Raw genomic sequence first — 24,431 nt, 5'->3', positions numbered from 1 at the left:
CCCATGAGATATCACTTTCTTTGCTCCCTCTTTGTAGCAAAATTCCACCCACCATCCGCCATGATACAGAAACCACTGGTTTCAGGGTATTCAGTGACCTCTGTGTTGTCAAATCCAATGATTAATATCACTTCCCATCTCATTTAACCTCTCAGAGCAGCACATTACCAGCTGGTCCCTCCTTCCTTCATGATATGTGTTCTTCATTCAGCTTCCTGGATACGATACTCTTGGTTTCCCCCCACATCACTGGCTGCACCTTTTCAGTCTCCTTTGTTGGATCCTCCTCTTCCCCCAGGCCTGTCGATGTTGAAGTGTCACAAGGATGAATCCTTGGTCTAATCTTTTTTCCAATCTACACTCCTTGGTGATCTCACTCAGTTTCATGGCTTTTGATACTGAGTATATGCCGAATGCTCCCAGATCTTCATCTCTACCCCAGACCTTTCTCACAGACACTATACTTGTTTATCCAGCTCCACTTAGAAGTTCAATAGATATCTCAGACTTACACCTCCAAATCTGAGCTATCAATCTTCCCCAAACCTGTTCTACCCATAGCCTTCCCAGGGTCTGTTGGCAGCCACTCCATTCCTTCTAGTCACTCAGGCTGAAACTTACTCCTTGCTTTCTCTCCCAGCCCTCATTCAATTCATCAGGAAATCCTGTTGGCTTTACCTTCAAAAATCTACCCGATTCTGAACCCTTCCTCCCATTGCACTGTCATTACCCTGATCTAGACCACCACCATCTCTCACCTGAATTATTGCAATAGGCTCTTGGCTGGTTCCCTCTGCTTTTATCCTTGTTTCTCTAAAGTTGCTTATCAACCAGAGCCATGGCGACCCTTTTGAATATGTCACATCATGTCAATTCTCTGCTCAAACCTTCTTATGCCCTCCATTTTGCTTGGAATAAAAGCTGAAGCCCTTAAGTGGCCTATGAGAACTTTATAGGTATTCCCTCATCCCATTATATATCTGACTTCGACTCCTACTACTAATGTCTGGGATGTTCCTTAAACATGCTAAGCATTCTCCTACCAAAAGGTTTTTGCATTGCTATTCCCTCTCCCTAGAACGCTGTTCCTCCAGATGTCTACCCTCACCCCCTTCACATTATGGTTCATTTATCAACTCAGTGAAGCCTTCCCTGATCACCTTACTTAAAACTGCAACCCCCCCCTACCCTCCTGATCCCCCTTATCCTTTTTTTTTTTAAGTCAATGCACTTATCACATTTGGACAAACTATACTTTTCTGAGCCATTATATTTATATTTATTGTCCGTCTTCCCCCTGTAGGGTGAAAACTCTGAGAGAGATTTTTGTCTTATTCACCAATGAGACTCAAGCATCTAGAACATTGCCTGTCACTAGGTAGATGGTCACTAAATGTTTATGGCATAATAATTTCTAACTAGCTGCCAAAGTCTTTTGCTTTGTCAACCTGGGAGATTGGCTTGAGTGTTGGAGGCAGGCAAACTGAGATGTCCTATGAGATGTAATCAGAGGGGCTGAAAAAATTCACTTTTCTTCCATGTGAGTCCATGTAACTTAATGCTGGGTTTGTAGCCTTGAGCACCTTGGTGTAGCCAGCCTCCCACCCATCTTGGGAAACACTTGTCTGTTACGCAGCAAAAGTGACAAAAACAAACAAACAAACAAAAAACCACCCTGGCCAGGTGGCCTCATCCATTTCTCCCTCTATCTTCAGAGGCTCCCTCTCCTCCCACAGAGCAGTCTGACCTCTGGTTGTCCTTGGATGTAGATCTCCAGGTTGGGGGCTTTGGCCTTCACAAGTGGAAGGCCTTGCATCTTAACTCAGTAGTCACACTATCATCCCTGAAAACCATGCAGGATTTTCTTTGCCAGAAATTGGGCTTCTTGGCTCTTCCCCCTGCTGCCCCCCAACAGCCTGGCACACCCACATGAAATCCCTCAGGATGTAGTGCCTTACCTTCAGGGAGATACACACTGTCTTGTTGCTGAACAGGAGAACAGCCTGTGATTGGAGTGTTTTCAGACGGAACCGGATGTGCCAGTTCTGAGCCTCTGGAAGACGGTACCGTCCAAAGCTTTGACCGCTGAACCTTGTGGCGGTACCTAGAGAAGCAACCAGAGATGTCAACTCCTTATGAAGAGGTCCCCTTGGAGTCCCCGAGCTGACTTTGTCTCATTCAACCCTTAGGTGACATTGCTCACATTTTATAGATGAAACAATGAGGCTTCTTGGGGGTGGGGGGTTACTTGTCCAGGGCCATGCAGCTAGACACGGGCCATCACCTTGCATGCTTTCTTTTGGCCCCAGAAACTCTTGCCTTGGGTCCCAGCTTGAGGGAGGAACTGTGAGCCCAAACCAGTAAGAAAGCAAGAATCAAGCTGGAAATGTAACCAATGAAATGTGTGGACATGAAAATTTCTACCCTACGTAGTTTCTGTGTTGTTTTTGACATCACTGGGGGAAGAAGGAGGTAGAATTGGAGAGGATTCTGCATATATATGTGATTTCAGGAATACCACAAAGGTCATTTGCCTCAGGATCTCTCCTTCACCATTAGGAAGGTAACCATTTGAGTAAGCTCTTAACCATATGAAGCACTGTGAGAGGTGGAGAGGACCCTTCGATTAAGGAAAGGGCCCAAACTTCTGTAAAGTCCTGCACGCACGTCGCCCTGTAGCAATTGGTAACACACGGTTGCAGAGTAAGGAGTCTTCACTTAAACTTGAGTTTCTCCTGCTTGTTTGACCAGGGGACCCTCTTATGTGGACCACCTATTCAAAGCCCTTGGAAATAGCGTTGTGTGGGCCTGCCTTGGGAAATGCTACATTATACAGATTACTACCTTCCCCAGAAGTGAGTTCAGTTGTTGAATCCCTAAAACCTCAGTGTGGATAAGCTTATCAGTTGTCCAGCAAGGGGAGCAGCTGTATAGGCCCTAGATCTCCCAGATTGTTGAAGAGAGAGAATAAAAGCCAAGAGGAGAAGGAAGAACCAGAAAGCCTGAGGCACATGGCATTTCAAGATCCTAAGAGTCTGTTGTACTCTAAGTCTAAGACTCTCTGATGCTGGCAATTCCGTTGTAGTAGGTCATTACTCAATGGGATATTGAAGATGATGGAGATCAGGAATTCTCAGACCTGGCTGAATATCAGGACCAGCTGGAGAGAGTTTTAAAATACAGAATGCCACGCTCTACCCTCAGAGAGTATGACTCAGTAGTTCTGGAGGAACAAGAGAATCTGTGTTTTGTTTATTTATTTATAAAGTGTATTTTTTAATTTTGATTGAGACAGAGGCAGAGTGATGGGGGAGAGGGGCAGAAAGAGAGGGAAGGAGAGAATTCCAAGCAGGCTCCACGCTGTCAGCACAGAAAGGGGCGAAGCAGGGCTCGATCTCACAAAACCGCAAGATCGTGACCTGAGCCGAAACCAACAGTTGGACGTTTAACGGACTGGGCCACCCAGGCGCCCCGAGAGTCTGCATTTAAAAAAACCTCCCCACGATGGGTGTAGCGACTGGAAAGGAGACAAGGGAGGTTCCCGAGAAGTGATCCTTGATACAGGTGCTAGTTACACGGGTGTGTTTGGTTTGTGAAAACTAGTTGGGCTGTACAAGGGGTCCATGGATCCTTCTGTGTGCCGCATTTCACCAAAATGTTTTAAGAAGTAACAACACAACCCTAATTGATTCTGGTGATTGGTGGGCCAGCCTCTCTAATATTTCTCCAAGCGTAGACCTTGGACCACCTGCTTCAGAACTACCTGAGATGCTGTTTAAAACTGCCAATTCCAAGGAAAAAGAGAGAGAGAGAGAGAGGATGAGAGAGACCGACAGACAAACCAAGAAACAGACTTTAAACTGTAGTGAACAAACTGAAGTTTACCAGGGGGGAGGTGGGGGGAGGGATGGGAGAAATAGGGGGATGGCATTAAGAATACATTTATCATGACAAGCACTGAGTAATGTATAGAATTACTGAATCACTCTATTGTACACCCGAAACTAATGTAACACATACAGTATGTCAACTGTACTGGAATTAAAATAAAAACTTTATTTATTTATTTATTTTTAACATTTATTTATTTATTTTATTTATTTATTTTTTCAATATATGAAATTTATTGTCCAATTGGTTGCCATACAACACCCAGTGCTCATCCCAAAAGGTGCCCTCCTCAATACCCATCACCCACCCTCCCCTCCCTCCCACCCCCCATCAACCCTCAGCTTAACCTTTATTTATTTTTGAGACAGAGAGAGACAGAGCATGAACGGGGGAGGGTCAGAGAGAGAGGGAGACACAGAATCGGGAACAGGCTCCAGGCTCCAGGCTGTCAGCACAGAGCCCGACGCGGGGCTCGAACCCACGGACCGCGAGATCGTGACCTGAGCCGAAGTCGGCCGCTCAACCGACTGAGCCACCCAGGCGCCCCTAAAAACTTTATTTAAAAAATGCCAATTCTAGGCCTCACCCAAGACTTTCTGAATAACAGACTCTGGAGGTGATACGCAGGAGCAGTTCTCTTTAAAAACACACTCCCCAGATGATTCTGAATAAGCATGAATTTTAGAACCTCCGCTGTCTGGTGCCAGGTGACCGCAAGGGAACCTTCGGCCAGCACAGCGTTCCCTGCAGGCAACCCTGGGGCAAGAGACACAGAAGGGAAACCCTTCCCTTCCGCACCCACCCAGAGTAGCTCACCCAGCCTGAATACAGTGGGACCTAGAAAAAGCCCACAAATCTTTGGAGAAAGAATTTCCCTAATGCAAACTGGGGAGACCCATAAAGGTAGGCCAGGCCAGGCAGGGGGCGATGGTGAAGGGGAGGCGATGCTGTTTTCCCTTTGCCAACATCCCCAAGCGGGTCCAGAGCACTGATTCTTGACGCCAGGGGTGCTGGAGTTGAGTCTAATCAGACAACTAACTTCCTGTGGGTTGCGGTAAAGAGCTCAAGCTTTAGAGTAGGACACATGGCTATTTAAGTAAGCAGCCCTTCGTTGGAGGCTGTGCAGCGTCGAGCAAACCAACACAATCCCCATCCCTCAGTTTCCACTGTAGTTGGATCTGGTGACCCTGCTTCTCAGGGTGTTGGTGACAGTCAGTTCAGGTAACGTAGACACAGTGCCTGGCGCACAGCAGAGTCCTTCTAGCAACCACCGCCACCGTGTGAATGGCAACCATCACTGACGGGGTGCTTATGATGGGCCCGGCCAAGGTTAAGTGCTTTTATATCCATTAAATAACTTACTCCCCAAACCTACTCCAGAAGGCAGATGGTAATATTTTCATTACCTTATAGTTGAGAAACTACAGTTCAGAGGATTTGGCAACCCACCTAAGGTCACACAGCTAGCAAGAGGTGGAGCTGGGGTTTGAACCTGAGCTGTCTAGTCTAAATCTTGAGATTATAAGCACCACGCTGTAGCAGTAATAACAGTAGAAGAAGTAGCAGTAACTCATGTTTACTGACCACTGTCTGTATGTCAGGCACTTTTTTTTTTAATGTTTACTTTTGAGAGAGAGAGAGAGAGAGAGAGAGATTGACAGAGCATGAGCAGGGGAGGGGCAGAGAGGGAGACACAGAATCTGAAACAGGCTCCAGGCTGTCAACACAGAGCCCGACGCGGGGCTCGAACCCACAAACCGTGAGGTCACGACCTAAGCCAAAGTCGGAGGCTTAACCAACTGAGCCACCCAGGCGCCCCTATCAGGCACTTTTCTAAGCAAGCCCTTGATACTTATTTGTTATTTTTATTTTATTTTATTTTTTAACATTTATTTATTTTTGAGACAGAGAGAGACAGAGCATGAACAGGGGAGGGGCAGAGAGAGAGGGAGACACAGAATCTGAAACAGGCTCCAGGCTCTGAGCTGTCAGCACAGAGCCCGACGTGGGGCTCGAACTCACAGACCGTGAGATCATGACCCGAGCCGAAGTCGAACGCTTAACCGACCAAGCCACCCAGGTGCCCCTTATTTGTTATTTTTATTTTATTTTATTTTTTCATTTCTATTTGGTTCTTTTTTTTTTTTTTTTTTTTTTTTTTTTTTTTTTTTTTTAGCAAGCCCTTGACATTTAACACTCATTTAATTCCTCTAACTGCCCAAAGACATGGAGAGGCTAGATCATTTTCCTAAGGTTAGTTGGCGAGCAAGTGGCAGAGCTGGGATTCAAACCCAGGCAGTCTGATGTTAGAGTCTGCTCTTAGCCATCATGCTACTTACTTGCCTCTTGATTCCTGACTGTTATTTTCAAAACTCCAAAAAGTGGCCGGGAATGGGGTGCTGTTCCATGACTAGATTTGGGGAGGCTGCCACCTGTCTCGCGGTGGCCTGTGGACTGTGGCCTTTAGCCCTGTTAAAACCCCCCTCTCACTACCCCCCGGGGCGTCCCTGGGATCTCCACCCCCAGAGCCAGTCTGGCTGAGCCCCGCAGTGCTGGGTATCTTGGAGAAGCCCGTCACTCACCATTGCAAGAGCAGCTCCTCTCCAGGCGGTGCCGCGGGGTCAGGATGCTGAGCCTGGCTGTGCTGTAGGTGGGTCCCACCCTGGGGTCCAGGTGCACCGTCTCTTGGCACCTTTGACCCTGGCAGCGTGGGCCCTGGCAGGGCACCACGGGCATGGCTGACCTCATCTGAATTCCCACCGACTGCTCCATCTCCTCGGCCGAGCGAGTGATGATGGATGCCAGCTCCTGGAGCTTGTAGAAGGTTCCGGAATGCCCCTCAAAGACCAAGAGCACGTCCACCCCAGCCGTGGTGTCTGCAGGCTGAAGGCTGGCCAGGTGGATGTTAGCTCGTCTGATGTCCAGTTTGTTGCTGAGGAACCTCTGCAGGTTCCTCCAGTGGTCACTTACCAGCTCCTCCGGGGTGAGCTGGTGGAAGCCCATCCACAGGGCCTGCTGCAGAGCCTCCCGCCCCACGTGCCACACGTGGACGTGGACCCCGGCAGTGGTGGCGAAGGTCCCGTCATCGACGGTGACGTTGAAAGCATAGCGGCCGCGAGACAGGCCCTGGGTGGCGATAATCTTGCCATCAGTTGCACCCACTGAGAAGTGCCTGCCCAGGGTCTCCTCTCCTGCCAGGCTGTAGGTCAGCGTGTCCTGAGGGTCTCGGTCCGTGGCGTGGATTTTGCCCACCATGCCCCCCTGGAACTCCTCCTCCCCGACGGTGATGAAGATCTCCAGTGGCAGGGCCGAGGGTGGGTAGTGGCTCTGCTCCGTGATGTGGACTCTGACGGACGTCGAGGACGAGAGGGGAGGGATGCCGCTGTCTGACACCTGTGGACAGAACAGGCACTGCCGTCACCATGGGCTACAGCTGGCGGTGGCCCAGACCAGGCCGGGCCTCCTTGGGCAGCCTGGTCTCTCCGCTCAGGGGGCAGGCTCAACGCGCTGTCAGAGGTGAAAAAGAAAACAAGGACTCCAAACGCACTGGAGGTTTTGTGGAGGGAGTTCCATCCCCTACCACATGGTAAAGCTGAGCTCCCTTTCCTCATTTGACATCTCTCCGAGCCTCTTCCTAAATCTCTCTGGCCACTCGAACGCGAGCCTCCTTCCTCTCCAACGTCCCTCGTTCTGTCTCCTTCCTTTTTTTAAATTTTTTAACGTTTATTTATTATTGAGAGACAGAGCGCCAGCAGGGAAGGGCAGAGGAAGAGGGAGACAGAATCGGAAGCAGGCTCCAGGCTCCGAGCTGTCAGCACAGAGCCCAATGCGGGGCTCGAACTCACGAACCGCGAGATCATGACCTGAGCCAAAGTCGGATGCTCAACCGACTGAGCCACCCAGGTGCCCCCTGTCTCCTTCCTTAAGCGACGCATCACATGTCTCTTCGTGATTCCTATGTGCATCCTTCGTGGTCCCTGTCAGCCTAAGGAGGTTCTCCTTGGACACCCCTTTACTATGTGATTGGGGTTGGAGTGGGCCTTTGTCCCTCAGCTAACAGATATTCGCTGAGTCCTTTCCCCGGGCCAGAGACAATAGATACATCACTAAATACACAAGGGAATGTCAGACTCGGAGGAAATACCGTGAAGGAAATCACCGGAGCATGGGGCAGAGATGTGAAGACTGAAAGAGATGTGAAGAGTGAAGATCAGGTGGGAGGGGAGGCATCTCTGAGGAGCTGAGTCCTGAGGGGTGAGGAGAGGTGAGAAGAGCAGGTGACACAGGGAACAGCAAGCGTCAAGCCCTCGGGTGGAAAGAGCGTGATGAGCTCCACCAAGCAGAAAGGGGCCCCGGCTGCTGGAGCGAGTGGGCAGGGCCGAGGGCAGAGGAGGGCTCAAGGGAGGCCGCCCAGTCACTTATGGGCTGAGGAGCACAAGGTCAGGTTTTATGTCAGAGTCATGAAAAGCCACGAAGGTTTTAACAAGGCCATGCCGTGACCTCAGTTAAGCAAGGAAGAGAATGTAAATAAAAAATGCCTTTTTCCTTTCACGTTTTGCCAAGCATCCCTGCAACTTTGTGTCCAGATTAGCAAGAACGAAGTATCCTTCCTCTCCTCAGGGACGTTATCATTTTCACAGCTGTCAGCCCAGGGCCTCCACAACTTTCTCTAGAGTCGTATCTTATTCCCGTGCTTTGAATGGGGGGAGAAGGTTGTGAAATGACACCTACTACTGGGATTTGTGCATAACACAGATGAGGTCATCAATAGCAATGAGAGTAGTTAAGACCACTGCTAAGTATAACATACAGCTGGCATCACTGTGAGCAAAACTGTGTGCCAGTCACTTTTAAATGCTTCCAATGCATATATGAGATAGCATATCAGCACTAACCCAAACCCTCGCCTTTCTTACGAGATAGATGCCACGAAATCTCCCATTTTACAGCAGGTATAACTGAGGCTCAGAGAGGTCAAGTAACTCGCCGAAGGTCACACAGCAGGTTAAGTCCCGAGCAGAATCTGAACTCCTGCCTGGGTCCATAGCCCGTTTTTTTGCTGGCCTCTAGTACCTCCCAGTGAACGAAAGTGGAAATACAGGACAAATGCAGGAGATGGTGATGCCGATAGCTACCGAGTGATTGTCTGGGTCAAGAAACAGAGTTCAGGAAGCTGTTCTCTTTCATCTCTCCCTAGGCAGTCATGTCCATGCCCTGAGCTTTGAGAACCCTCTACATTAGCCCACACCTGTGTGCTGAGCTGCCGATTCTCATTCCCAACGACCTGCTGGACACTTAGATGTCTCATGGGCACCTGAAAGGTGACCGGTGCAAAACAGGATCCTCACTTTACCCCATAAACCTGTTCTTCCCCCACCCCACCATCTTTCCAGCCTCATAAGTGGCCCCACCACCCAGTCTTCACTGGAGCCAGGAACCTGGGAGTCACCCCTGATTCTTCTCTCCCCCGCCCCCCCGTTTCCAATCTATCACCAACTTCTGTTTATTTCCATGCAGAGCTTGTCCCTAATCTATCCACTCCCTGCGACTTCATTATCAGCTCAAGGTTTCAGCACCATTGGCTCCAGCTGAGATTGGAAGTAGTAATAAAAGTAATACCAAGGCTTATAGTTAGGATTGGCTGTACTTTCTGGTTTGCCCGGGTCAGTCTTGATTTTCACTAATTGATCCTGTTGTGGCTCAATGATCGCCAATGAATGTTTTTAGTGCCTCTCTCCCTCTCAAGAGCGTTGCAGTTTGGACCTCACGTATATGGTCACCCAAGCTATGAGACCTCCATGACCCAGCCACCCCATGTCTTCAGCTTATTCCCATTATAGATCACCACGCTGACCACATTAGCTCCATCTGAGGCCACTTCAAGCGCTTGTTCCAGAGCTTAAACTCTTGGCTTGAGACATTGGCTCATCTTGTTCCTGCCTGTGACACTTTCCTGACCATTTTCACACAGCTCACTTCTCAGGTCCCAGCTCCAAGGTCCCCTCCTCGTGAGGGCAGTCATCCTCTGAATATGCCTCCCCTGTGCCCTGTGAGCCTCTCATCACTTTCTTTCTTCATCTGTTTATTGTTTATCCCCGTGATTGGAATCAAAAGCCCATGAGGACCATCCCCTTCTTTCCCCCTGCTACATTACTAGCAGCAAGCATACGGGCTGACACGTGATGGGTGCTCAATAGTTGTTCAAAGACTCAGTGAATGACTGACTGGCTGGCTGGATGAATGGATGGATCCGTCATCCTGATCCCAGGGAAGAAGTTCACAGCACAATAGGATCCACTGTGACTTGAGATTTAAGAAAGGGATTTTGAGGGAATTAAATGAAGAAGAAACGTTTAGCCACCATCTTGACAACTTTACTTTGGCTGTTCTCGGGCTGCCCTTTGCAACATCACCGTGATCCCCTTCACACGTATATATGTTCTCCAGTTTGGACCCCACACCAATTTCTGTGAGGTTCAGAGAGCTGTTCTGGCTCAGGGAGTTAGAGCCAGAGTGAGGGTATGGTTCTGCCTGGAGGCAGTGTAGGAATTAAGAGCTTAGGCTCTAGGGTCAGAGTGTTTGATCTGGAGCAACCCACCTCTGCCACTTATTAGCAGTATTGCTTTAAGCCAGGCGCTCAAGCTCCCTGTGCCTCAGTTGCTACATCTGTAAAGCGGGGGTGGTAATTGTACCTGCCCTAAAGCCCATTGCGAGGATTTAATGCAATGAGACCCGTGGAGAACTTAACCCAGGGCCCAGCACCTAGTGAGAGCTCTGTACACTTCCCCCTAATAATAGGAGCACTGACAGTGCTTTTGCCAGCACATTACTGTCCCCATGGTCACCACCAGTGGCCCAACACAGCTCTCACCTTGATCTGAAGCTGATACCACTCCTGGACTCTCTTTCTCAGGCCCATGGTGGTCACCAGCCATCCATCAGGGGTCACTCGGAAGGCAGAGCCATCATTCCCCTTGGTGATTCGGAATGAGTAGGGGGGGCCGTTCTCGGGGGAGTCTGGGTCACTCAGGATCAACTGCAGGACTTTGCTGCCAATGGGTGAGTTCTCCTGAGACAGAGAGTGACAGGAAATCAAAGAGCAAAATGAATTCCAGTCCTTCCTTTTGCATCTTTCTGGGTCCCCTCCTCTGGGCTAAGTCCTCAGCACTCTGGCTGCTCTCAGGCCATGCCTGGACCTCGAGCTGTCATTCATTCATTCATTCATTCATTCTGCCAGCCTCTGAATTAGTTGTTGGCTCTGCCAATCTTGACCAAGAGCTTCCTGAGGGCAGTGCTGGGTCTTAGAAACAAAGCCCTTGGAGGCCAGAAGGGTCCCTAGAGTCCCCTTATCCTACAGAAGGTGACTTGTGCAAGTTCACACAGCTGGCGATTCATGTATATAAATTCGTAAGCGTCTGGGATCCACGTGGAAATTTTGGGATTCGTAGGGTCAACTGAACACTTATAAATGGTTTCCTGTTTAGAAGACCAATGGAACAGCCACTCAATGAGAACATTTAAAAACGCGTAGGAATTCAACTAAAAAATAGATTTCCTGGGTACTGTTCCAGTCTTTGCTCCATAACATGGGAATTCAGTATCTATAACACAGTGGTGGTTCACTGTCTTTTTGCAACAAAATCCTATCTATGAACAGAAATCCGATGGACAGAAACTAATGGTTGCCTATCCAATAGACATTCCTTCCTTCCTTTCTTACAAAACCTGACATTTGTTCAGGTGTGGGGTGGCCGTATCTCAGAAAAGTTGTGTCCTTATTAAGAAGAGATGGACTATGATTGGTCTAAGTCAGTTATAAAATCTGATTTCAAGTGCCAGTTTTTGGTTTAATGTTGATCATGTAATCTGATTCTGATCATTGGAGAAGTCAACCAGATGAGGGTTTTAAGAAGTTTTCTTCTTTGCTAAAAACAGAGTGGGGGGAAGTCCCCTTCTGTTTGCCTTTGAAGATGGTTAGACAAGGATGTGATGCTGGAGCTGCAGCAGCCATTTTGTAACCATGAGAAAGAAGGTGAGGGAATTTCAAAGAAGCTAGCTCAAAGCTGTGATACTGTTTTTCTGGTGAAATAACCAATTCTGGAATAGAACTTCCCACCATCATACCTTTTGTTACATGAAATAAATCTTTATTATTAAACAAGGTTTTAGTCAGATAATCTGTTATTGGCAGTCAAAGCATCCTACCTAATACTCATAATACACAAACAAGTGAATGACTCTGGCTGATACATAGCAGGACCCATGATTCTGCCGTCTTATCCTCGTCCTCACCTCCCTCACTTCTTATGGTCACAATTCCCCGGTAAATCCCTAGGCCCTCTTCAAATCCCATTTGTAAACCATCAGTATGATGAAAATAGCATGAGATCTGGAAAATCTTCTGCATTTAAATCCCAGATTTGCCACATTCTAACAATGGCACATTTCTGCACCTCCATTTTAAAAACCTGTAAAGTGGACAGAGTAGGCCTCCTTATCCTTGGTGATATGTTCTAACATCCCCAGTGGATGCTAAAAACCATGGATAGTAACCACACCTTGTATATACTGGGATGTTTTTGTATACATACATACCTGTGATAAAGTTTCAGTTATAAATGAGGCACAATAAGAGATTAACAACAATAATGATAAAATAGAAAATTATAACAATATACTCTAATAAAAGTTATGTGAGTATGGTCTCTCTCTCTCTCTCTAAGTATCTGTATTCACCCTTCTTCTTGTGACCATGTGAGGATAGTAAGGTGCCTACATGATGAAGTGACGTAAGATGAACGACAAAAGCACACAGCCTGTGTGATGTACATTAAGCTACTACTGACCTTCTGATGATATGTCAGAAGGCGATCACCAGCTTCTGGACCGTGACTGACTAGGGGTCAGCCTGGCTGAAACCACAGAGAGCAAAACCACGAATAAGGGGGCGGGGGGCAGTGGTTACCGTACTACCTGTTTCATGCAGCTATGCAGGTCCCAAATGAGGTAATGGATGTGCAAGTGCCTAGCACATTGCCCGATTATTTGTCAATGCTGTAATTCATAGTCCCCTTTTGCAGGCTGTGTTGCCATTACGGATATCAGTTGGCAAGGTCACAGCCCATGTTTGGGTGAACTGATATCAGTGGTGAGCACCCTCCACTAGGAGGGAGATGAAGGCAGGAAGGCTTCAAGATGTCTTTGGAAGCTCAAGCGTACCTGGACGGAGGTGCTGTAGTTGAGCTGGAAGAACCTCGGCGGGTTATCATTGACATCAACCACTTGGATAGCGATGTCTGTGTCCCCATGCAGTGGGGGCCGCCCGCTGTCTGTGGCTCGGAGCCTCAGGGAATAGCTAGAAGTCTGTATAGCAAGATGCCAATAGAGAGTTAGCAACAAGACCCCTCAGTTCTGCCCCATGACTCATCACTAATGTTTTCCCCAAAATAAGATGGAGACGCTCCGCTATGCCTGCCTCCATTGCCCGTACGTACTATTTTAGGGTCCAGGTTTTGGAGTCAGGAAGAAATAGGTTTGATTTCCACTTGAACCATTTCCTAGCTGTGAGACGTGGAGAAGGTGACTAAACATCTGTGAGATTATTGGGACCCACGCCCTAGGATTATTTTAAGGACCAAATGTATGTAAAGCACTTAGCAAAGTTCCTGTCACAGAGCAGGTGCTCAGTAAACAAGAATTTATTATTGATTTATTACTATTGATTTATTATCTAATGGCTCCTTGTCAATAGTAAGAAGCTAGCCTGAGCTCCTCTAAAGGAGGTTAAGGGTCACTTAGTCCCTCTCCTGCCTCCGGCCTCATAGGCCACAGAGACCACACAGAGAAAACAAGTGAGGGCAGGTCTGGAGAAGTCAGCATGGGGTGCTGACCACAGTTCTCTGGACCTGCAACTGGGACCATACCTCTGCTCTGATGAGCTCGGGTCGGGCCCCTCCCACATGACTCACCTGTTCCCAATCCAGGGCCTTGGCCACCTGCAGCTCCCCCTTCTTGGGGTGGATGGTGAAGTGCCCGAGCTGGTTCCCTCCTACCAGGCTGTACGTGATGGCACTATTTACAGGTCCGTCTTCATCAGTTGCTGACACCTGCAGCAGTGGGAGGGTAGTTGTGAATGGAGGTCAAAAGGGACCTGAGGGAATATTGGCCCCTGGGAGTGTAAAGGGAACAGATGAGTGTCCCCTCCAATGATTGCCATCGGAGTGGCAGTCCCATGGGCCACAGTCATCCCTACCAAAGGAATCTCTTCATTTTATATCGTAGTATAGATTTCAGCATGCCATGGTTCATTCATGTACTCATTCACTCATACCGACAGGATGCTAGGTCCGGAACTAGGAGGTGAGGGGCATGCCAAAATGAATATGCCCACCGGGAAGTTTAATGTCTAATGTTATGGGTCATTCTGATTTGAGGAAAAGTGTGATCAGCTTTATGAGAGCACAGAGAACACAGTGGTAAATTCTACCTGGGGAGATTAGCAAAGCATTCATGAGTCCCAGAAGGATAAGAAGGGTTTCTGGGAGTGGAGCCAGCATTCCAGACATGAGCCCAGAATGTATGAAAGTGCAGAGGCTGTTTGGGGAAAGGCACATCTTCTTCGGTGGTTGGAGCATAGGATACATGTCAGAGAGTAGAAGGAGATAAGACGAGAAGGCAGAATAAGGAGAGGTCATGGTCAACTTTGAATATGAGTTTGTTTTCACTCTATATAGTAGGGAGCAATTACATGTTTGAATGCAAAGAAGTGTTATTTGGTGCCCCTCCCCCCACACTGAGTCTCCACATCACACACTGTGACCAGGTCCTTCCCAGACCTTGGCGCCTCTGGACAGAGACCCCCTCTAAGGCCTCTCCCATGCCCCACTCTATCAATACGTGATCTAGACCTTATCGAACATGGCCCTGAGACCCTCTGTCATGAGAAACAGTTTGGCCAAGTGGCTACAAGTCAGAATCAAGTCTATAGTATACAAACTGATTAACTAACCCATGCTCACAGACATCTGGGGGAGGAGGAGATAAGAACCCACCCAAGTCCATGCCTCCCAAAGGGCAAAGTTGCAGATCCTTACTGTGAGCACGACATCACCCACGGCAGCGTTCTCCAAGACCCTTGTGGTGTACAGATCCTGGGGGAATCTGGGCCGGTGTTCGTTGACATCAGTGATGTTGACCACGATTGTAGTCATGTCACTGAGGGAGGAAGAGCCTTTCCGGCTGCACTCTACGGATAGGAAGAACTTGGGGCTTGTCTCAAAGTCCAGGCTCCTGTTGACATACAGGATCCCTGAAGAAACAAGAGATAATGAGAGCAATGAAGCATTTGGGACCACAAAGGCAGAGGGCTGAGGGGTCTTGAGCTGAACCCCACGAGAGGCAGCTCAACAGGGTTGGGAGAAACAGATCTCCTCCTTCCTGTCCTCCATCATCTCTTCCTTCCTCTCTTACATCACCATCTTTGTTTTCTATTTCCCCATTACCCTCCTTTCCTCTTCCCTTTCATCTCCTCTCACTTCCCTTACTGTCATTCTCAACAGCACTGTTTCCCTCATTTATTTTTGTAATACTTCACTGAAATTTCACTTAAATCTGTAATACTGAATCTGTCTCATGTAGATCTGTAATACCTCTGTAGAGCAGGAAGAACTTGTCATTCCCATTTTCTAGGTGAGCCAACTGATGCCCTCGAGGTAGATGAGCTGCCCAAGTTCGCCCGGCTAATAAATGACAGAACTTAGTTTTCAAAGACTTTTATAATACTCCAAGTTGCTCAACAAACTGCTAGGATGTAGATTTATTTCTCTGACAGTTGGAAAAGAAGAAGGATGTATCCGGCTGTTCCTGGATAACCAAATATTTAATGATAGAAAAATCTTCTTTATGAAGAATTTTAGTTAGTAAATGAATGAGGAATGGTAAGATTAGAAGGCTGCCCCTTTTCTACATAATGAAATCATGTATCTAGGAAATAATCATCAACGTTTGCTAAAACCATTAGAAGGATCCATCTATAATGGATGGGTCAGGTTCACAATATGCAAGCTCATTGTCAGTCTTAACCTCAGAAAAAACCCATCAGTTATCATATGCCTCCCACCATAGTACAAAGTACAGCACAGCCTCATCTCTGAAGCACTGTTGCCACAAAATTGAGCTTGAACCTGATCAAGGTCTTTCATTCAAATGTGATTTATAAGGAATATGAGGGCTAGAGAGATGTATGACATCATAAAGATACAGCTACTAGTCAATCCAAAATAGAAAAGTTCTGCCTGACACTGACCCACGTTTCATTAGTTAGACCACACGGCAAATAAAGGAGAGGAAAATGTAAGAGATTAAAATAACTAACCAATATGTGTGCATGGGGGTGGTGGTGAAGGGTAAAGATGAAATCAGACTGGCCTATGTTGACAATTACTGAAGCTAGGTGATGGGAACATGGGGTTCATTACGCTGTTCTATTTTTTTATATAGTACAGCCATTAAAAAATACTGCTCAACAACAAGGCAGCTGCTTTAGGAGGTAGAGAGTATCATTGCGGGGGTGCTGTGGAAAGGGATCTGACCTGGGCAGCCTCTGAGGCCCCTCCACGAGGTTCTGTGCGTCTGACTTAGACTTTTCTGTGGCCAGGAGGAAAGAAGAGACTGTTCCCCAGTTCTCTCTTCATAAGAATAAGGGGAGAGGGGGTAGTGCTGGGATATTTGGGGAGGGCTAGAGGTGGGAAGCAGGTGGCCCTGCCCAGTGCTGCTTATGCCCCAGATTCCAGCAAGTGCTTCATGCCTCTGCAGCCGAGGACAGAGAGTGGCCTCAGCCTCCAGAAGGTGGCCCGGAGCTGGGAGCATGAAGCTACAAACTGTGAGAGAAGACTGGGTCGCCAAGGGTCCTGGGTGGGGATGCGGAGGAATAAAGGGGGTCCCCAGATAGGCTGGCCCCAGGGTAAAGGAAGGAACATGGGACCTGGAGAGATGCACAGAGCCAAAGGAGTTCTGCCCTGGGAGGGTCTGCAGAGGGCACCCCCCCCCCATATGTGAAGCCAGTGTTCCCCAAGACCCTGTGTGTGTAAGTGCATGTAGGGGATGAGGTTGCCTCAGGTGCTGGCTCACCTGTGCGGGCATCCAGGCGGAACCTCCCCTGCTCGTTCCCACTGACCACACGGTAGCCAGTCTTCTCGGCGCCGGGGCGAGTGAGGGTGGCCAGCTGCAGCACCTCCGTGCCAAGCTGGGCGTCCTCGGGCACCTGCACGCTGTGCTCAGTGCTCAGGAACACAGGCAGGTAATCATCGAGGCCTACCACTGACACGGTGACCGTGCCCAGTGTGGACAGCGGTATCGGGGAGCCCAGGTCAGAGGCACGGACGGTGAGCTCCAGTGCTTCCTGTGGCTTGACCCGTAGCGGCTTCTCCAGCCGAATCACACCTGTGGTGGCCTCGATGGAAAAATGGCCTTCAGCAGAGTCCGTCAGAGAGTAAACCACTTGGGCATTGGCACCTGTTGGGGAGACCAAGGGCATGGTTCCTTCTGGCCCTGCTTGCAGTGAAATTTCTAGCCACAGGAGGGCCTGGGAAGGAGGGTCCCCATAAGGGCTAACATGCTCAGGCTGTGTTAACAGTGAGAACCTCTCTATTGGGGCACCTGGGTGGCTCAGTTGGTTAAGCAGACGTCTGACTTCAGCTCGGGTCATGATCTCGTGGTTCACGAATTCGAGCCCTGCATCGGGGCTGTGTGCTGACAGCTCAGAGCCTGGGGCCTGCTTTCGATTCTGTGTCTCCCTCATTCTCTCTGTCCCTCCCCCACTCATGCTCTGTCTCTCTGTCTCTGTCTCTGTCTCTCTCTCAAAAATAAATAGAAACATTTGTAAAAATTTAAAAAAAAAAAAAAGAGTGAGAACCTCTCTGTAGGGGATTCTTCACCAGGGGCTTCAAGTCCTCATAGAAAGGTTCTGGAGGGTAGGACATCTGCAAACCCATAAAATTATCTGAAAATGTTTATGTGGGGTTAGAGTCTAACATCAGCTCATAAAGTGAAAATTGTACAAGGTCAAAACCATCTATGTTGAGCTGCTCGGTTGTGATAGAACAATTCCGTATCTTGGTTATGGTGGTGGTTACATGAAACTATATGTGGAATAATATGGAATAGAACCATACACACAAAAACGTGTGCTCACATGCACACATTCAAATGAGTGCATATAGAAACTGGTAAAATCTGAATAAGGAGTAAAGTCCAGTTACCAGTAATGTCCCAGCCCCAATTTCCTGCTACAGCTAAAATGCCACCACTGGGGGAAGTTGGGGGAACCGTGCAGGGACCTCCCAGTACTATTTTTGCAGCTTCCTAGGTGTCTATAATTATGTCAAAATAAAACACTAAGGAGACACACATCTCCATGGGTATGGAAAGTTCTTAGTAAATCAAAACACACAATGTTTCTCCAGCTTTGGCTCAGATTCTGTTATTTTCTTTGGTTGTGTACTAGCTGAAGCAGTTGGCTTGTGTAGGGGCTGACGTGCAGGAAGAAGAGCGAAGGCTCAGCTACAAGATCCTCACCCAACGGGAGGAGTGCATCCCTGAGCCTGAGGGTCTCACATCTCACACACATATGGGGACACACACCCTTTCGGTTGAATGACGGCAGAAACTGCCTATTAGAATAGTTGGATTTACATAAATTAAATGTGCGTGCCATGGAACTCCCCCATATATACATTTTTCTAGAGAGAGGGAGCTTCTGGTCAGGCCACATTTGGAATATCTGGGTGGAATATTTGGATTAGAATAATAACAGTTTTGAAGGGTTAATGGTAAAGTGGTATAACGCCACGGGATGTGTCCTAGAAAGAAGGCGTGATTGGAAGCATGTAATTGAAGGAACTAGGTCTCCTTCACCCAGGAAGGAAAGCTTGGGGCTGGAGCAGGTAATCACCACCTCCCGGCCTCAGAAAGGCTGTCGTGGGCGAGGGTCTAGGAGATCTGTGTGGCTACAGAGGGCAGGACCAGGAATGACAGGTGTCAACTCAAAATAGGTTGCACTTGATAATTATCTGAGGTACCATGGAAGGTCAGTAGGTAGCTGCTAGGAAGTAGCGAGGTACCTTGAAAGGCAGGCGAGTAGTTGCCTAGGAAGTAGGGAGCTTCCTGTCCCAGGAAGTGTCCAAGTACTAGGTAATTGAGCACTATGTAGGGCCTGGTAGCCATTAGATGACTTTGCTCTATTTGCCTTCTCTTGAACTCCTAGATCCCCTTAAAATCTTCCATCTCCTTCAATGCCTGTCTAAAACTTAAGAAAATTGGGCATATGCACTGTGTGTATACATATATATATATATATATGTGTGTGTGTATATATACATATATACATACACACACATGCACACACACTACTTCATGATGGCAGAAGTTATAATTGGTACAATATGGAACAAATACTCATGCATGAATCAAACTTGCCTTGTAAATTAAAAAAAAAAAGAATTAACCCTAATGCAAATAATGTCATTAAAGTTAAGATGTAAAATATTGAAAATTATTTCACTTTATCATATAGAAAATTGATCAAATAATTTAATAGGCTTAATAGAGTTTATGCCCCAAATTCCTTTCTTGTGGCAAATTCATTGGAGTTGAATAATTCCGATTTGTGTATTTCAGATTAGATGTTTGTATTTAAAGCGTCCTTGAGGTTAAATGGCAGCATTGAAAGGGCTCAGGTCTAAGTGCCAGTGACAAACAATGACGCCGAAATGCCCTGTACTGGCCTCAAAACATTGCCCAAATCTTTTGTCACATAGCACTTAGGTTTGCGGTGTTGTGGACATTTTCCTCTTGTAAGTGTTTGCAGACTCAGCAAGGAGGCAGAGTCCTTGCTAAGCCCCAGAGCAACACACAGAGAGCCAAACCCTCATCCCATCCCAGGTGACCCCATGAGCAAAGGGCCTCCAATCATTCTCCTCCTCACCTTGGTCGGGATCCCGGGCCAATACCACAGCCACGGGGGTCTTCACTGTGGTGTTGTCGAAGACAGCCACAGCACAGTGGCTGGGGAAGAAACGGGGGGCATTGTCATTCACATCCTCCACGTAGAGGGTCACATCTGCCTGGCACGACTGGCCGCCTCCATCCGTCGCCTTGGCAACAAGGCTGTACATGTCCTTCTTCTCTCGGTCTAGGGCTGTAAGGGTGGTCAGCTCCCCTGGCCAGAGAAACGACAGCCAGTGAGCTTTCTCTGGGGGACATGCCTCCAGCACATGCCTTCTAGGTATCTACGCAAGGCAACCACAGGGACATAGAGTTTTGTCACTCTGTGACAAAAAGGAGTCAGAAAAGGGAGTATATACAGTTAGGAAAGAAGCTCAGCCCCACACCTGCCTGCTTCCCTAATTCTCCCAAACACATCACCAATTTCAGATTCTCACCAATGAGCTACAAAGAGACACAACATTTTTAAAGGGCGACTAGACAATTTCTAACAACACATAAAATGTGTTTATCCTTTGGCGCGCCTAGGTGGCTCAGCCAGTAAAGCGTCCGACTTCGGCTCAGGTCATGATCTCACAGATCTGACAGATGGTGAGTTCAAGCCCCCTCGGTGCTGACAGCTCAGAGCCTGGAGCCTGCTTCAGATTCTGTGTCTCCCCCTCTCTCTGCCCCTTTCCCGGCTCGTGCTGTTTCTGTCTCTCAAAAATAAAATAAACATTAAAAAAAAAAATGTATCCTTTGGCCCACGATTTCACATCTAAGAATATATCCTATGGAATAATCAACCCAAGGATAAAAATGTATGTATAAAGATATTCTCTGTAGCACTGTTTATAATAGCAACATACTGAAAATATCCTGTATGTCTTTCAAAAAGGGATTGGTTAGATATATTACGAATTAGCCATACAGTAAAATACTGTGCGACCCAAAAGGAATTAATGATAGAGTTTTATGTAATGCCTTGTTAATACCTCCAAGATGTTGCTATGTGAAAAAAAGCAAGTCACAAAATAGTATTCTAGAGTGCTTCTCTTTGGGGAGGGGCTGATTATTATACAGACTTTCCAGTTTCTGCATAATACACGCCCACGGTGTTTGGATTTTTGTACAATGAGCATGTATTATTTCCAATTTAGAAAAACCACCCCGTTTTTTTAAGACCCCACCAATCATCCTGCAGCTGAACAAACAGCCCCAGAGAGAGATTAGGTAACCTGCCTGGGGTGACTCAGCACGCCCATGCTGGAATGAGAAAGGACAAGGTTGTCTCCTATTTATCCAGACAGCTTCCTGGGACACCACTCTCACCTGCCACCTCCCTGCTCAGGAATCTCCAAGCCATCCTTTGAGCTCTTGGTTCCAAGCCAAGTGTCAGCAGCTGGCCGTCTGTGGCCTGGGCCTTCTGTGCTGCCCATGCCCACACCTTCCCCCATCGCAGCTGGATGGGGATCCCACTGTGCGGCTGTTTTTCCAAAGGAAGCAGACCCCATCCTGTCTTCTCCATCAGACTCTCACAGCCCATCCTCTCCCAGGCATTGGTGGTCTACCCTGCAGGGCTCTCTGCTTCCAGCTCTGGGCTTTGTCCTCTAATAATAATGACAATGTCAACTGCATCCACTGAACTCGTACTACGTGCCTGACCTGGGCTAGACTTCTATAGACTTTCTCTCTTGGGATTTTCTACAATAATATTTTGAGGTCTGCAACGTACCTCAACGTACCTCAAGATCTCAAGATCTCAAGGTCTTGAGATCATGTCCTTGACCATGAAGCTCACCTGCCTAAATCCTCTGATGGCTCTAAAGGTGGAGTTTGTGCCCGCCCCCCCACCCCTACCCTTGGCCTATCTCCTCCCCTCTGTGCACTAGTTTCTGGCCTTGCATCAGGACCTCAGATGAATGTGCTCTCTCCTAAAACAAGGTCCTTGTATAAATTCTCCTTGAGTGTCTATCCCTACGACTCCCTTAACTCTGCCCCCAGGGCTCTCTCCCTGCTCCTGTCAAACCTTCCCTTAGCATCTTGCGTCTTTTCTTAACTCAGCACGTTCAAACCACTGATCTGATGACTGCTTTTCCCATAAGACCCAGAGCCTGTCCGTCTATTGATTATGTCCCGCCATCTAGTGCAATACTTGGCACATAGTACCAGTATGTTTGCTGAGTGAATGGATGGATGGACAAGTGAACTCTCGCTTCTTCTCCAAGGAGCCTAGCATGGCACTTGTCACTGGTATTCACTAAGTAAGTTCTTGGCTGGATCCCGCAGCTCAGGAAACCCACCTGTATGAGGATCCAGCTTAAATTCATCTGCTCCAGGACCATGCAGAGAATATGTGATCTGAGCGTTGGTTTCGGAGTCCAAGTCTGTTGCAGAGACTTTCAAAATGAAGTGTCCTGGAGATATATCTTCACTGACTTTGCCAGTATAGAGAAGCTGGAGATGGAACACAAAGAGGAAGATTGTGGGAGACACACCTGAGTGAGAGAGAGGCAGAATGACAGAGAGGGAGAGAGAAGCAGAGAGAGAGACGTCAGAGAGCAAGATGGGGAGAGGGGAAGAGAGGGAAGCAGGGCATGGTTAAAACAGAATAAGGTGAAACTGCAAGGAAAACGGAGATTGCAAACAAGGAGCACGATGGCAAGAGGACTAGTTGGAAAAGAAAGAGAATGAATGGGGAGTGAGAGAGAAGATCCACCATCAAAAGCCCACACTCAGAGCTAGAAGGACCTGCTTCCACCTACTCCACACGGGTCCTTTGAGGCTTCTGGAGGAGGTTGGTGAGATGAGCCTGATGTGAGGCGTTCTGGAAGGTGTCAGGTCAAGCCACTCCCTCCAGGCCAGGCATCCTGGTCTCTGTGGTGAGGCCATGCTGTCAGGCTCACCTGCCTACACCCCAAGACAGACCCTTGGCTGTTTGAGTCAGGTCTGGACCCTGAGAGCCCCCAGGGCCTGCCCCCATCCTCCCTTCACTGCAGGTACCTTCATAGCAGGGGATATGGCACAGGGAAGAGGCTGGAGCTCCCCAGGAGCCCAATGTTCCTCTACCTGCTGGCTCTGGGCACAGGTTCCAAGCAAACTGGTTTCCCCCACTGCAGGGTGTGGGTGAGCGTGAGACCCTGCTCTGGGTGGAGGCTTTGGGCCTGGGTGGGCTGTACAGAGATGGCCACCCAGACCTCTTTTCTCTGACTCTAGTGATGCAGTTGACCACCTCTGGGAAGGCCAGGGCGAGCTTGGTCCTGGCCTCTCCCAGCATGGGGAGGATACAAGCTGGTTGCAAGGATAGTTAAGGGGAAAGAGGAAGAAAGTATGGCCACCACCCTCCCCAAGAAAGGCTGCCCTTCTGAGATCCAAAAGGTGGTCATCTTGGATCCCACGAAGGCATTTTCCATGCACCTGATAATATAGGTTCTCTTTTTCTACTACGATTTTCTGTAGTTGGTGTGTAGAAGACAGAGGAAGAAAAGGTGATGGGATATATGTATTTTTTGTGTTATAAGGTATGTGTTGCATCAATGTGTGCAAATAAGTGAAGTGCGTATATATATGCAATGCACATGTAAGTATGTTTGTGTGAGTTATATATGTGTATTTCCATGTCTGGATGGGTATACAGATGGATGAATGTTGTGTGTATGCAGGTATATGCTTATGTATCTGTGTGCATATATGTATGGGTATTTGCATGTATATGCAGAGTTGTAGACGATCCTTTGTGTGTGTGTACATGAGTGAGTATGTGTAAGTTTGTATTTATGTATATATACTGAATGGCTGGATTTTATGTAAATTTGAATTACTGTAAGTTGAAATGTTATAACAGTAAAATGTTCTATCTGAAAACTTTGAGGCAATGCAAACCACCAAAGTTAAGAATTATTTACTGTATTTAAAAAAATATGTTTAGGGGCACCTGGGTGGCTCAGTCGGTTGAGCGTCCGACTCTGGCTCAGGTCATGATCTCCCGGTCCGTGGGTTCGAGCCCCGCGTCGGGCTCTGTGCTGACAGCCCGGAGCCTGGAGCCTGCTTGGGATTCTGTGTCTCCCTCTCTCTCTCTGCCCCTTCCCCTCTTGTGCTTTGTCTCTTTCTGTCTCCCAAAAATAAAGAAATGTAAAAAATATGTTTCAACACAAAGCTACGTGGCAATGATTACTCGCTTAGGTCCTCTAAGAACACAGTTCTCTTCCCAACATACACACACGTGCACACACACACCACCACCACCACCACCACCACCACCACCACGATTCAACGTTTGTTTTCAAGAGTAATTTAGGGTTGAATTAAGTGAAGTCCTCAGCAAAAATGCAACTGCCCTGCCTGCATGTTTGTGTATACTTACAACCTTGAGGAGGGCATCTAAGGTCTGTATTATCCATGTAGGTGTGGGGATATGTATATATGGGCATGAAAGTAGTGTGGGGTGTCTCTGGGGGCAGGTCTCTTTGGATGTAATGAGCCAAGCTAACAAGCTGAGTGGAAAAGGGGTTTCCCCCCTGGGCACAGCAGATTGTGCTTGGAGAATAAAGAAGTTACTT

The 24,431-nt window shown here is 47.8% G+C and overlaps 2 protein-coding genes across 3 annotated transcripts in view; one reads left to right on the top strand and one right to left on the bottom strand.

The window, feature by feature from the left end:
* Positions 1-24,431, top strand: part of SLC36A1 (solute carrier family 36 member 1) — a 170,693-nt gene that overhangs the window by 74,322 nt on the left and 71,940 nt on the right. The window lies entirely within an intron of this gene.
* The window catches only part of FAT2 (FAT atypical cadherin 2), an 83,504-nt gene that overhangs the window by 9,616 nt on the left and 49,457 nt on the right, over positions 1-24,431 (bottom strand). For both annotated transcript variants that reach the window (XM_027077495.2, XM_053199939.1), the window contains exons 12-20: positions 22,176-22,329; positions 19,874-20,107; positions 17,020-17,403; positions 14,985-15,199; positions 13,860-13,997; positions 13,111-13,254; positions 10,763-10,960; positions 6,474-7,284; positions 1,959-2,104 (exon numbers count right to left, since the gene is read on the bottom strand). In XM_027077495.2, coding sequence (XP_026933296.1) covers positions 1,959-2,104; positions 6,474-7,284; positions 10,763-10,960; positions 13,111-13,254; positions 13,860-13,997; positions 14,985-15,199; positions 17,020-17,403; positions 19,874-20,107; positions 22,176-22,329 — 2,424 coding nt within the window. The remainder of the gene's footprint in view (positions 1-1,958; positions 2,105-6,473; positions 7,285-10,762; positions 10,961-13,110; positions 13,255-13,859; positions 13,998-14,984; positions 15,200-17,019; positions 17,404-19,873; positions 20,108-22,175; positions 22,330-24,431) is intronic.

The sequence above is a fragment of the Acinonyx jubatus genome, chromosome A1 (assembly GCF_027475565.1).
Source record: "Acinonyx jubatus isolate Ajub_Pintada_27869175 chromosome A1, VMU_Ajub_asm_v1.0, whole genome shotgun sequence".
Lineage (NCBI taxonomy): Eukaryota > Metazoa > Chordata > Mammalia > Carnivora > Felidae > Acinonyx > Acinonyx jubatus.
This window is presented reverse-complemented; position numbering and strand designations above follow the sequence as displayed.